Source organism: Pungitius pungitius, chromosome 3 (assembly GCF_949316345.1).
Source record: "Pungitius pungitius chromosome 3, fPunPun2.1, whole genome shotgun sequence".
NCBI classification, from domain to species: domain Eukaryota; kingdom Metazoa; phylum Chordata; class Actinopteri; order Perciformes; family Gasterosteidae; genus Pungitius; species Pungitius pungitius.
Genome location: NC_084902.1, coordinates 25337424 through 25349896, shown reverse-complemented (window position 1 = coordinate 25349896; position 12473 = coordinate 25337424). Strand labels below are relative to the sequence as shown.

At 45.7% G+C, this 12473-nt stretch overlaps 2 protein-coding genes across 7 annotated transcripts in view; one reads left to right on the top strand and one right to left on the bottom strand.

Moving 5' to 3' along the window:
* Nucleotides 1-705, bottom strand: part of LOC119213366 (rho GTPase-activating protein 6-like) — a 44439-nt gene extending 43734 nt beyond the window's left edge. The window contains exon 1 of the mRNA XM_037464612.2: nt 129-705. Within this exon, the coding sequence (XP_037320509.2) occupies nt 129-617 (489 nt within the window). The 5' untranslated portion in view covers nt 618-705. The remainder of the gene's footprint in view (nt 1-128) is intronic.
* LOC119216739 (male-specific lethal 3 homolog) lies at nt 156-11907 on the top strand. 6 transcript variants are annotated; one of them, XM_062561403.1, is made up of 14 exons: nt 156-262; nt 4358-4440; nt 4613-4708; nt 5065-5159; nt 5238-5335; nt 5651-5779; nt 5919-6076; nt 6276-6434; nt 6557-6792; nt 6944-7033; nt 7434-7543; nt 7772-7871; nt 8048-8132; nt 10833-11907. In XM_062561403.1, coding segments are annotated over exons 3-14 (1362 nt in total). In that variant the 5' UTR covers nt 156-262; nt 4358-4440; nt 4613-4706; the 3' UTR covers nt 10933-11907. The 6 variants fall into 6 exon arrangements, with proteins under 6 accessions (XP_062417387.1, XP_062417389.1, XP_037325744.1 ...); XM_037469837.2 differs by lacking the exon at nt 156-262 and adding an exon at nt 2892-3113; XM_062561404.1 differs by lacking the exon at nt 156-262 and adding an exon at nt 3503-3609.
* Nucleotides 11908-12473: the final 566 nt, after the last annotated feature.

The following is a 12473-nucleotide window of genomic DNA, read 5'->3' as shown; positions in this document are numbered from 1 at the left end:
TTACCGAGGGATGGAGCATTTCACTACGGACCCATATCATGAGGAACTTACTTAAAAAGTTTCGCCCCGTTGGTTGGCTGATGTGTATATATTTAGAAGGAGAAAAAAAATAGAAAAAAGGGGGTTACCTCTGATTTCCACACGACGTACGCGTGAGAGCTGGACGGCTGGGCTTTCCTCTGCAGCCACCTCCGCGGGGAGAACAGGGTGCCGGTGCTCCCGGACGGCGGCGGGGCCGCTCCGGGCCCCCGCGCCAGAAACGGTAAATCCCCGGCGGTATTCCTTTTGGCACGCTTCACGATGTCGTAGTCAAAGTGGAAGTTGGAGGACGGCGAAACGTCCAGAGGAATGGAAGGAGAGGAGAGGGACGGTGTTATGGGTTCCTTGAGAGTCGGGACTTTGGTGCGTAAAGTTGCTCTCGCATCCGAGCGCTCCGGAGACGCACCTGCGTCCGCGGCCGCCGCGGAAAACGGTGCGCCATCGGCCCCGGTGTCACAGTATCGTATGATAGCGGGGTCCAGGCTGCGCGTTTGGCGCAACCTCCGCTTGGTTATGGCTTTGGAGGCAGGAGAGGAGCAGGAGAAGACGCTATTGAGAAGTCCTTGAGCGGAAGACATGTCTCCTCGTCTCACATCAGCGCTGCTCCACGCGTCCGTTTTTGTTGTTGTTGTTTGTTTTAAAGAAAGCTCCCGTACAACTAAACGGACACGCGTTCAGTGTTGTCCCCTCCAACAGGAAGGTCCGAGCGCGAGCAGGCGCAGAGCTCGAGTGTGGCGCATCTGGCTGCGGACGCTGGGTAAAGTTGGGAAAGCGCGAGCCTCCTCTTCCCCTCGCATTGGTCGTTCCCAAACCAGAGTGGAGTGAGAACACAGTCTAAGTGTGTGTGTGTGTGTGTGTGTGTGTGTGTGTGTGTGTGTGTGTTCAGAAAACTTGAGTTCACTTCTTGCATACCACGTGTTTTTGCTTATTAACCAATACCTTGTCGGCGTAGTATACTAACCGATATGATTTAACGCCACCAGGCATGCTCGTGTAGGAGTGCACTCTCCCCCCCCCCCCCTCCCCGCGGCTTGGGTTTTTTCTCTGTTGATAAAATGTAAACACCTTCCAGATGATCCCCTTTGGTGGGCTAAACTCATCCACCGGATTCAGAAAAGTCTGAATAAAAAGCTCAAAAATGGGTTTTCTTGCTGCCTCTCGAAGCAAAGAACCCGTTACGGTCCCATGATGAATAGGCTCAATTTTAATTGGCCGAGGAGACAGACAATGATAAGCAGGCGGACATGATTCAGCCAATGATAAAAAAAAAATATATAGGCGGATCAATCCTCGTCTCCTATTAATCCACCTTGCCATCTGGGAATAATGGGCCATCAGCGAGGCCGGCTGTGTGCTATTATTAGCCCAACAATAAGTGAGCCATATATGATTAATGCCTTTCTTCATACACCTGTGCAAGAGGCTGAATTCCAGACATTTGTTGACACAGATGCTCGCGGAGGAGCTCGGTGATTCAAGTGTGTTGAGACGGCTTCGGGAGTGTGTGTGTGTGTGTGTTTTCTTAAAGGAGAGTGTGTGAGGGAGAGAGACTCTTCCAGAGAGGGGGAGAGCAGGAGCATGTGTGGCCCCTGTCTGTGAAAGTATTGGGGGGGGATGATAAAGGAGCTTATGAAGCGGGGCCGCATGACGCGCTCACAACCCGGCGTGACATGACACCGATAACAGCTGAGATAGATTCGACGCTTCTAAAAACAGTTTGGGGGTTCGGGGGGGGGGGGGGTTATGACACAGCCATAGTGCTCTAATGAGAAGGTTATGTTCCACAGATTTAGAGACCCCCGCAGCATCCTTCACTTTTCATTGTGCAAAAGCAAAAATGAGCATTGATTCTTTGTAAGATATTGTTGAAATAGGGGAAGATTGGATTGATGCATGGTGCATTTTCTTTTAATGTATTTTGCCTGAGGGAACTCTTTCCCTAAACTGTGTAAACTGTTAACTTTTCTCCCTCTAAGGTATATGTTTAACTTGTATAGGGTGGTTTAATACATATATTTATAATCTGATAATCAGCAGAGTTGTAATTGACATGGTCCAATGATGTCATGGTCCGATGAATTTGCCGCAAGTTGTAAAGTGTGTGGATAAAATCTTTTTAAAAAATTGTTGCTGAATTACAGTAGGAATCTTTTTCACGTATTGGTCAGGCCAATACGGAGAGTTGTTAAGGTCTGGGATTTTTTAACATTAGTTTAAAAACCTACATTTAAGACGCAAGATACGTGATACATGATCAAAACAATATTACATAGATGTTTTTAATCAAATTTACCAAATGGAACAAAAGCAGTTGGTGATGAACTAAGATGAAGAACAAACCCCTGTCCATGTATACTTTTTGTGTCCGTATACTGACATCTGCTGGCCAATTACTAAAACTACACTACTAGTACGGTGTCCGTGCAAGGGTCAGGTCAATTTACTGAATTGCGTTTTCTATGCTACCTTCAGTGCTCTGTGGCATGCCGGGCATAGATCGTTTGAATACTTAAATTATCCACCAAAGCAGCACACTGATACGAAGCAGATGAAGTTGAACGCATTAATGTATTTATTTGGCTCAATCTAGCGTAATGCACTCACATATGAATAACTTGACAAACTATTGGTGGTTTTAAATGAAAAATAAAACTAACGTTGAAATTGTGATAATTCACATACTAAAATATTAGTAATGTACAGCATGAGTGCAGTTGTAGTAAATGTGTATTGAAACAAAAAAGGAAACGATTCTATTGAATAGTTTAAACTACATTCCACGACCCGTGGGTGTTCCCCCCGGCTTGGTGGGGTAAATTACTACGAGTGCCTGAAGGCAGCAACTAGATGCTGCGTAATAGCGCCATCCCTACAGTGTACGAGACACCTCGCGGAAAAGTGTTCAGAGAGGAAAGGGTTAAGGAGTTTATAGGGTCCAGATTGATGTCCCCTTTTCCACACGTCGCCATGAACAAATGAATTCGCGGGGAATTAAATACTCATTTCGAAAAGGAGAAAGAGTCTTATGCTTTGAACCCGACCCCACCAAGGCTAAAGTGTTGTATGACGCCAAGGTAACATTATTTATTCGTGATTTTGCTCCTCGGTATTTCGACTTTTGCCAAACGAATACTTTATATTGGTGAAGCAGGCGCAGTGAATGTAAAGTGTGAGATCTATAAATCCACCGCGACGAACTCCTACGGCCGAGAAAAATAGCGCTAACTATCATATTCTCACACAATGCGCGATGATATTATGGACACCATTTCTCGGGTGGTTTCCGGGTACGTTCGGTTACATCTTCTTGAAGTGCAAGATTTAACTTCGTAGCAGACCCAACTGTGATGTTTTTGAGGTGCCGTAATAAAGTTTTGCAGCCAAAAAAAGGGTTACCGTAACATACACAATACGCTATTTGGAATACATTTTACATAACATTAATAATGAAGTAAGGTTAGGTACAACTTGCTGACTGTCATTCAAAGTAGTTTATCCAAACACACAATAAACAAGCGCACCTACACATCTGCCCTGCTAACTCGGACAAAACTAATCACCGTAACACTTGTATTGTTGCATTTATTCTCTTGCTATTTTAGTTCTTTCTGTTTTTAATAGCAACAAAACGTTGTGAATATATTTAATGCAGGAAAGAAGGATGCAGCCGGGTTCCAGTTTTATTTCCGCTAACGTCACGTGTGCAGTGTTGTTTTTACTAGCTAACCAGTTAGCAAGCTAACGGTAGTCGAGGTTTGTTTACGTCAACGCATTCTACCCCGGCTTTTGCTAATCGAGGCAAGCTATTGGTTAGCATTTAGCAAGTAAGACCCTATTTTTCAAATTCCGTTAGCAATAGAACTGTTGTAATGTAAAATTCAGAAGAGGATTGCAGTTAGCATCAAAACGTAAAAGCCTACTTAATGTATAAAAAGCAGGAGGACGCGCAATGCTCAGTTCTGTTAACGTTTAACGTTAGCTAACGTGGCTACGCGTATTCCTTAAGCGTCGTTTTCGTGCTAATGTAGACCCATTTCTTAGATGCTAATAAGGGGCAGTATTGTGTATATGTGAGGCCAGATTCTTAGGATATTCCCGAGCACAAATTAGTCCCTTCCATTTCACAGCAAAATTGAAAATTTGTCACATCATGGCTCCTGAGGTTACAGAGCGTGGAGGTACTCAAAGAGCATGCTAAGGAAAGTTAGTGAATAGATAGATACACTTCACCTTAGCAGACGTTTGAGTAAATGCACTGACCTTCAAACCACAGGAGCCTCGGGAAAGGAAGACTGTTCCTAATGTTTTCTATTCACAGGTCCTTGATGTCTTTATTGGAAAAGACGAACATGGAAGAAGAATCCCAAAGTTCCTGATTCACTTCAACGGTTGGAACAGAAGGTCAGTCCCTATCATCTGACTACCTAAATATATCATACTCATCGTAGTGTTTATCATTGCAAAATATCATGTTCATCAACATGTGTAATATAATCAATATGAAACACTGCCTTCAACCCATGCAGCTCTGTGTGATTTTTATTTTTTATTTTCTAAATGTGTGTTTGGGTAGCTGGGATCGTTGGGCTGCTGAGGATCATGTCCTAAGGGACTCTGAGGAAAACCGTAAATTGCAACATAAACTGGCACGCAAAGCTCTAGGTCGCATGTAAGTTCATAATCTGTTCATTCATTCAGCCATGCAGGTAGACACCATAAAAATGCTAAAACATTCAGTACATTTTCTTGCATGTGTATCACTTGGGTTTCTCCGTCAGGAGAGTGGCGGCATAGAATGGCCCTTCTTACTTTATTATAAGGCTTGAAAAGTTTTACTGTTGATTTCCAACATCTCTCTCCGTGAACATGACATCTATAACGCGAACCACAAGTCCAATGCACTGCATGTCAATCTCTCAGTTCTGTGTCCAAGTGCTTGGGATTCTACCTTTCTGTTAGCTTGGTCCATCAGTAGACAAGACTGATTCAGGTGGTGTGCATTTTTGTTTTCTTTCCTGGCGGTAGGAAGAAAAAGGGATGGGCCAAGAGGCGGCGCCGTCAGTCTGGTACAAAATCTTCCCTGAAGACTCTCCCCAAGGAAGACGACAGTGATGACGCATGTGAGGAATCCTCCTCTGCCTTTGGTACCTTGCGCCCAGTCTCCAGCAGCAGTCAGATTATTCTCTCTCTGTCTCTAGGTCTGATTTCGTCTTCAGGGAGCAGTGACGGGGACGACTCTGAACCTGAATCTTCAAATAGCGGGGAAAGCACTTTCTCTGATGATATCAACAAAATGGTAAAGTGGATCAGCTCAGTTTCCATCAAAGTTAATGGCATAGACCTGCATTTACTTTTTAGGTGTTTTAGCTGATGCTTCCATCTAGACCAACTTGTATTGCTGTAATTGCAACCAGAAAAGTGCTTTTATTTTCCTTTGTTCCCCCGTAACATTGGGAGTACACCTGTGGTCTTGAAGGTCAAACAGATTATTTTGTTATCAGTTTGCCAAACATTGATGGGCCAAACATTGATTTTAAGACCACTTACTAAATCAAATCTTCCTAGTTTCTATAAACCATTTACCTGAAAGTTCATATTTTGTGTCTTTCAGAGGGTTGAGCCTGACATTAATGTTAAAAGGGAAAGTGAGGAGAAGATCATCCACGTTGACATCAACATCCCCGATGTCCTGAAGAAGAAACTGGAGGATGACTGCTTTTACATCAACAAGAGGAAGAAGGTACATGCAGCAGATGCTAAACAGTGTTGCACGTGTTGTTGAGACACCCATACCAGTACTTCTGGTAGGCGTAAAATATTGAAGCTTTAATCGAGCTAAATGGGGCTTGCAAATAATTGGCCATGTTTCTCCCTCCCAGCTCGTCATGGTTCCCTGTCAGTCAAATGTTGTGCACATCCTCGAGTCCTACGTCAAGCACTTTGCCATCAACAAAGCGTTCATGGCCAACGAGCGGTACCGGCGTCAGCAGAGCACCACCCAGAGCAGCAGCCCACAGCCGGTCCCCCCGGAGAAGAGGTCAGTCCGTGCACGCTTTGAACAGGGATGTTCTTTGTCCTAAGCTCATTCTGTTATGGCAACAATAAAATATTGTTTCTCAGCATTCTCCCCATCCCCAATATACATTCATGATGGTTCCCAAGTCTTCATTTTCATGCCTGGCCCAGCCGCGATGGCGTGATCACAAACTAATCCTTGAATTCCTTTTTCTTCTAAGTGAGGAGTTGTGTAAGGAGATGGTCGACGGGCTGAGGATCACGTTTGACTTCACCTTACCCATGATCCTCCTCTACCCCTGTGAACAAGGCCAGTTCAAAAAGGTCAGCTCTTCCCGGCTTTTCCTGGCTGCCAACGAGAGCTCCCCCTGCTCCAGCAGGTGAGTGTGCTCAGATGATTCGGGCCGCTGCTGCTTGGCTTCAGAGACCACTGCTCGGCTGGGACACCATTGAGCTCCCCGATTTATGCTGAGAGCCTTTCTCTCTCCCGTTGTGTCCGAAGCGCCCAGCGAGAGCGCAGCCCGAGCCCGTTGGGACACAACCCGCCCACGCCCCAGTCCACAGACAGCCAACCAGCACTCAGCGACATCTCTGGAACCACGCCCACCGCCACAGCCCCCACCCCGAAGCGCCGGCGTCACCCCGACATGGACTGCATCTCGTTTCAGTCGCAGTCTCTCAGGCGCTCCACCAGGAACACATCTGGAGGCGACCGGCCAGCGGAAGGAAGCAGTGGAGGTAATCGTTCCTCTTGATTTGGAAAAAGTCAGCCAACATTTAAAGAAATTACAACTGTTCTATGTGTGTGATATGTATTTTTATGTTTTATAAAGCATATTGTAACGATAATTTCACTTTCCCGTGTCTCTGTGCGTGTGTGATGGTTCAGGTGGAGGCAGTGCTACAGCGTCGCCGCAGCTCAAACGCCGTTTGGTCGACACCTCCTCTCAGCCAAAGTTCTTCCTCAACCTCGAGAGAAGTAAGATGACGTGTCTGTTATAAAAGTATGACCTCATATAAAAGTGCATCCTTACTGGCTTTACTGCGTGATTGTAATCAGTGACACACAAGTTAAGATGCATGCGGGCGGATTGTCAATATAATGCATTGCATTTAACATTCAATGTCTTTGTAGTAACTTCTTTCTCCCAGTAGGTGGTGCTGTCTTTCCTCTCTTTTCACATGTATTCCCTTTCTAGTACCCTAAGACTTATACTTTCCTCAAAAGAGCTTTGTGCTTTCACAATCGCATTTGCTCACATTAGTTTTTGCTATTATTTTTTGTTTAATTGTCTGCCGTATTTCAGCAGCAACGAGCAACACAACTCGACGTGTATCTGTAAACTCGTAGTTGTTCTTCTCTGTTCCTCTTTAACCAGAAACCTCAGTGCACAGTGGCTCATCTTCCCCGTTGCCCTTGACGCCCAGCAAAGAGCGAAGCGGCCCCTTCTATGGCCTTGAGAGCCGGAGAAACAATGAACTTAATGAGGTGATGAAAGTGTGTGAGTTTGTGTGAGAGTATATACTACTATCTGGATGTGAATCAATTTCATGCTCAAGGTGCTCTAGGATAGCTACATAAATGGGCTCCTTGATTGCAAGGAGAGACGTTAAGCAACTGTTTGATAATTTTTTCAGCCCATGGCATCGTTTCAATTTAAATTAGTGAAAACCTTGCAGTTTCAGTTAAAGGCTTTTTCCTTTAATCCGTCACCAGGTCCTAAGTTGGAAGCTGACTCCCGATAACTACCCTCTGCATGACCAGCCTCCTCCACCCTCCTACCTGTACGGATCACAGCACCTGCTGCGGCTTTTTGGTTGGTGTCTCGTATCATTTAGCTCACACTGGTACTCTTGCCTTTGTGTGATTCCAGCGGTCTGACTGTGGTGAAGCAAGCACATGTCTCTTTTTTTTTATGTGACGTTTTTGGATGGATTCTCTTTTGGTGAAACTTATTCATATGCAATCTTTGCTTCCATTTCTTTTTTCTAGTGAAGCTTCCTGAGATCCTGGGAAAAATGCAGATCCCGGAGAGGAACATCCGCGCCTTGGTCAAGCATTTGGAACTCTTTCTTAGGTATGTGACTGTTGGTTCAAATCAAACCTGGTCAACTGAGTAAAGTGCTTTAGTAAGCTAGAGAGGAACGGATTTAGTTGAAATGAGTTGAAGAGCTTTAGCACATGTTTCAAGTTTCTTTAATGGTGGAAGTACCGATCTTTGGGTACGTCAGGCCCGAAGTCTAAATGTTCCTCCACTGAAACATTCAGGAATTATATTGACATCTCACCTGCTTCTTAAATAAAATGGATTGTCCGGTCAGGGGGACAGAAACTGGGGTCTTAAGTCAGGTACAATTTCCATGAAGGATGAATCATTAGCAAGATGAGGAGCTGCATTCAATTAATGGGACATACAATATGAAGCACTTTGACTTAAAATGCGGCATGGTAATAACTTGCACGGTCCATTAACCAAGGTTTGACCTAGCTAAGCACTAAAGCTCATAAGTGACTGCCAGCGTTGAGCTGAGAAAAGTTTCTCATTTCTCACGCAATCAATGTCTGGAACACCCTTGACAAAACCTTAATGTAGTATTTGGGAGCCTGCTTCGCAGGGGCATATCAAAGGCAAGATATTAAAAGATGAAGGACAGCAATAGAAAATTAATGACAATTTGGGATTATCTGCAAAGTATTACAGTACCAAATTCCCAGAAACGCCACCAAAGAAAAAGCAAGCAAGTAAGAGTAAGTAACCGAGAACACGATGGGATGGGGGGGGGGAATGGAGTGAGAAAGTGCATGTGTTAGAGGGAGGGAGATGAGTGGGCGTTACACAAGCGCGAGAGTCTAATCTTTAAATCCTCCCCAGCGATCTTCAGTTCAGCCGGTCCCGAACCTGAGGGATTTAGGTCTTCTCGTTCTATTAATCAAACACTCGCTGTTCCGTCTTCTGCCACCGGGCTGTGCTGTGGAGCGGCACCTGAACTCGGTGCCGAGTGGGCAAAGGGACAAACCGGAGTCTGAGAGCCAGAATTACCTCTATGCCAGTACCAAAAAAGAAAAAAAAATGTATATAAATAAATCAAGTGGAGCTCAGCACTCAGTGCCATACAAATCATGAGGCGGGCCTCCGGAAATAGCTCGAGCTGTGGGAAGAGTGGTGTTCACGGTGATGACGGCGTTCAGCTGCATATGCGATGTGAAGATGTTTTCTTTTAGTTTAGCCATTGGCGGAACGGCAAGAGCCGCAAGGCGCCGTTGTCAACACGGTGCCGTGATGCTCCACACCAAATACCAATACCTCATGCTTTTCAGCCACATTATCGGTTTCCCATGGCAACGCACATATAGCAGTGTCATTGGGAGTAAAAAGCCCTTTTAATCTACTCGAGTGGCACTGGCGCTGCAAAACCCTGGTACGTCTCCTCGCGCTGAATGTTATTCCGCAAGACGTCCCCGACAATAACGTGCATGAGGAGGGAAGTGCTTAAAAGTAAATTACTTCAGCGGTTTCAATCTCCTCTCCAGCCCTGCGATAAACTATTAAGTCGCTAAGACAGGAGTCCTAGTGTCCAATACAGAAAACACCGACATGCTCACTTTATTTTTCACCGGAGACCGTGCAGGACGCTGGACACAAACCCACATACCCGTGTCTTTTGGGAAAAGGCCTTGATGCCTTTTATTCTGAAAACCAGCCCTCGTGGCAGATTGTGCAGAGCGGGCAACAAAAAAAAAAACTGATTGATGTCGCAGCGACCGAAGTGCAGTGCATTCTGGGATTTGGCCACAGTTGATCTCTCACTCTCCCTTTCTCCGCAAGAATGATTATGATTAAGTGTGTGCGCGTGTGTGTGTGTGTGTGTGCGTGTGCGTGTGCGTACGCGTTATTCTGATTTACAATGTGTTTGCCGAAAGCGGCTTGCCTTGTGTTATTACTGATCAAACAGCAATAAAGATTAGCACAAGCCTGCATTTCTGGCACCGCCCCCCCCCCCCCCCCAGCCATTCACCCCCCAAAAAATTAAAATCTGTTTAATACGAATGCATACATCCCTCTCAATGAATTTCATTAAATCAACCTTTCAATTTGAAGAATTAGGCTTACATGAGTTTTTTTTTTCTTGCTCTCCTTGGACTTGTTCCCCGGTGGAGAGATGGGGGGGCGCGGGGGGGGGCACAGGCATGTTTACTTTTACGGTCCCGTCAGGTCGCCTTGCGTTCTTAAATTCTCCTGTGATGAGGATAATTTGTTTGCATTGAGATTAGGAAGGCCGGTGGAGCTAAGATGAGATGGCAAGATTTAGAGGGATTTGGCCGAGTAGCGGATACTAAGAAGATTCCGGATTAGTTTTCCCTGCTACTGATTAGATGGGAACAGGGGCGGGGGGGATATTTTGCTCTTCCTTCACTGACTTCTTGTCAGTCGTTCTCATGTTGACCTTCCGCCGGAGCGATTGGTTCTCTGGTGGTGATTGTATAGGATGAGGGGGGGGCTTTATGTCTGACATGTTCACCCCCAGGCGGAGAGCAAGCATTTCAGGATTTTTCTAGAATGAGTCAGGGATATCTAGGAAACACCAGCAGTCCGAGTGAGCCGTGTCGTTTGAGAACGCTTTGGTTCTCCTAGCTTTCTCGGCTCCACGTAAGCAAATGCTGTCACATGACCAGCGGCTTGTTTTTGAGGACGAAACAACGAGGGCTCTCGAAGCCATCTCACCCGATTTCCCTCCCTTGTTCTCCCTTTCCCGTCTTCTCTCTCTCTCTCTCTCAGGTTTCTGGCCGAGTTCCACGAGGACTTTTTCCCTGAGTCGGCGTATGTGTCGGCATCCGAGGCCCACTACAGCATGAAACAGCCCAGGCCCATTTATTGAAGGACACGGCGGCCGTTTGTGTTTTCTGTCCCTTTCGCTCGCCCTCTCACCCCTTTTCAAGCTCGCCCCCACCGGGCCTGCCTGGGCTCGTGTGCGCCGGGGAATAAAAGAGGTTGTTTTCACTGTCCTCTGTCCTGCTTCGCTCGTTTTAAACTGTCTGTCATGTAAAGGCCGCTTTGCTTCAATGTACAGATTCAAGGCCCGTGGAGCGTTGGGCCGAGCTCTCGTCTCTTAGACAAATCTTAGGATTGCTCGGCTTTGGAAGCAGACACACCTCTGTCACCTGCTCGGACTTTCCTCCTCCTTATGGCCAGCGTGCTCGGCTCCTGTTTTGTAGCGTCTTCCTGTCAGCTCCCCATGCAGAGCCTCCCGGGATCCCCATCCGGACTTCTGATGACTTCTCTGTAGTTTTCCACCTGAGAGATGTTCTTAATCCTTCGTCTGTCCTGCTTCATGTTGTCCTGTGTCTCGTTGTGTTTTTATTCCCTGTCTTTGTTTTTTGTTTTTTTTTACTCAATCTCCTGTGAGTAAACCAAGTGTCGCTTTTCGTACACAGAGCCGTGTCATAACCTCTGATCTTTATTTTAAATACCCAGCTAAAAACCTAATACTGTCACTTTTTGCAAATATTAAAGATTGCTGTGAGCAAACTTAATTAATCGAGTACCAGAGAGATTGGACAATCACTTGAATGGATCAAAACAACTTGAGCATATCTGTATGTGCAGCCTGTTAGTGATATGCATTTAAACAAACGCTACAAAGTCAGTTTGAATACAGATGTAGATACGTGTCCAGTTTCCTATTTATTCTTTCTTTGCACCCCATTGGATCACCCCGTTCATGTTTGGTCAATTGGTTCTCCGATATGTGACATGACTGTTTATAGGTCTTTGCATCCCGCGTAAAGACTCCTTGCTGTACTGTTTACTGTGACGTCTGGTTCTGTTCAATAAAAAAGGTCTTCACCGAGCACCTCCTTTGTGCATGCCTGTAGTTTTGAGCGTAATACCTCGATTGAATTGCGCTTATTTCTGTGAGGTAAATTTGCCGCACCGGAAGCGTTGCTCCATTAAAAGTTGGATGTAGACCGGAGAGTTTAATCGGCTACTTTGACCTTCCACGCGCCCCCCCCCCCATGCTGTAGCTGATTAAAAAACCTAAACCCTGGGCTGTAACTTGACATTTTCAGTCTGCCGTCCTTGTTAACACGTCTCCTCTTTGTCTCTGAGCTACTTAAGGGCAAACCTCAATGTATCTGGTGGTTATCTTATTGAAGAAACTTTGCACTGAAACATAAAAAAAAAGGAGAGGAATGGGTTTAGCACCAGACCGATCTGTCGCGGTGTGATACGGCTCCGGTTCCCCTGGCAAGCGTTTGTGATGGAGTTGGAGTTTTGACCTAATCGATGTCCCCCTGTCCTCCTGAAGATGGATGGGGGGAGTCTTGTGCTCATTGCTCTAAGGAGAGGTAGACGTGTCTTTGGCAGAGATGAACATTTGATGCTTTTGTTCTGAAACAGACACCATTGGAACTGGTC

Bases quoted from the DNA above. Each gene is read 5' to 3' on its own strand.
- LOC119216739 (XM_037469837.2), top strand. From the start codon at position 3,015: ATGAATTCGCGGGGAATTAAATACTCATTTCGAAAAGGAGAAAGAGTC. The intron at 3,114-4,357 runs GTAACATTATTT...TTCTATTCACAG, and splicing joins AAGTGTTGTATGACGCCAAG to GTCCTTGATGTCTTTATTGG. The intron at 5,160-5,237 runs GTGAGGAATCCT...CTCTGTCTCTAG, and splicing joins AGACGACAGTGATGACGCAT to GTCTGATTTCGTCTTCAGGG.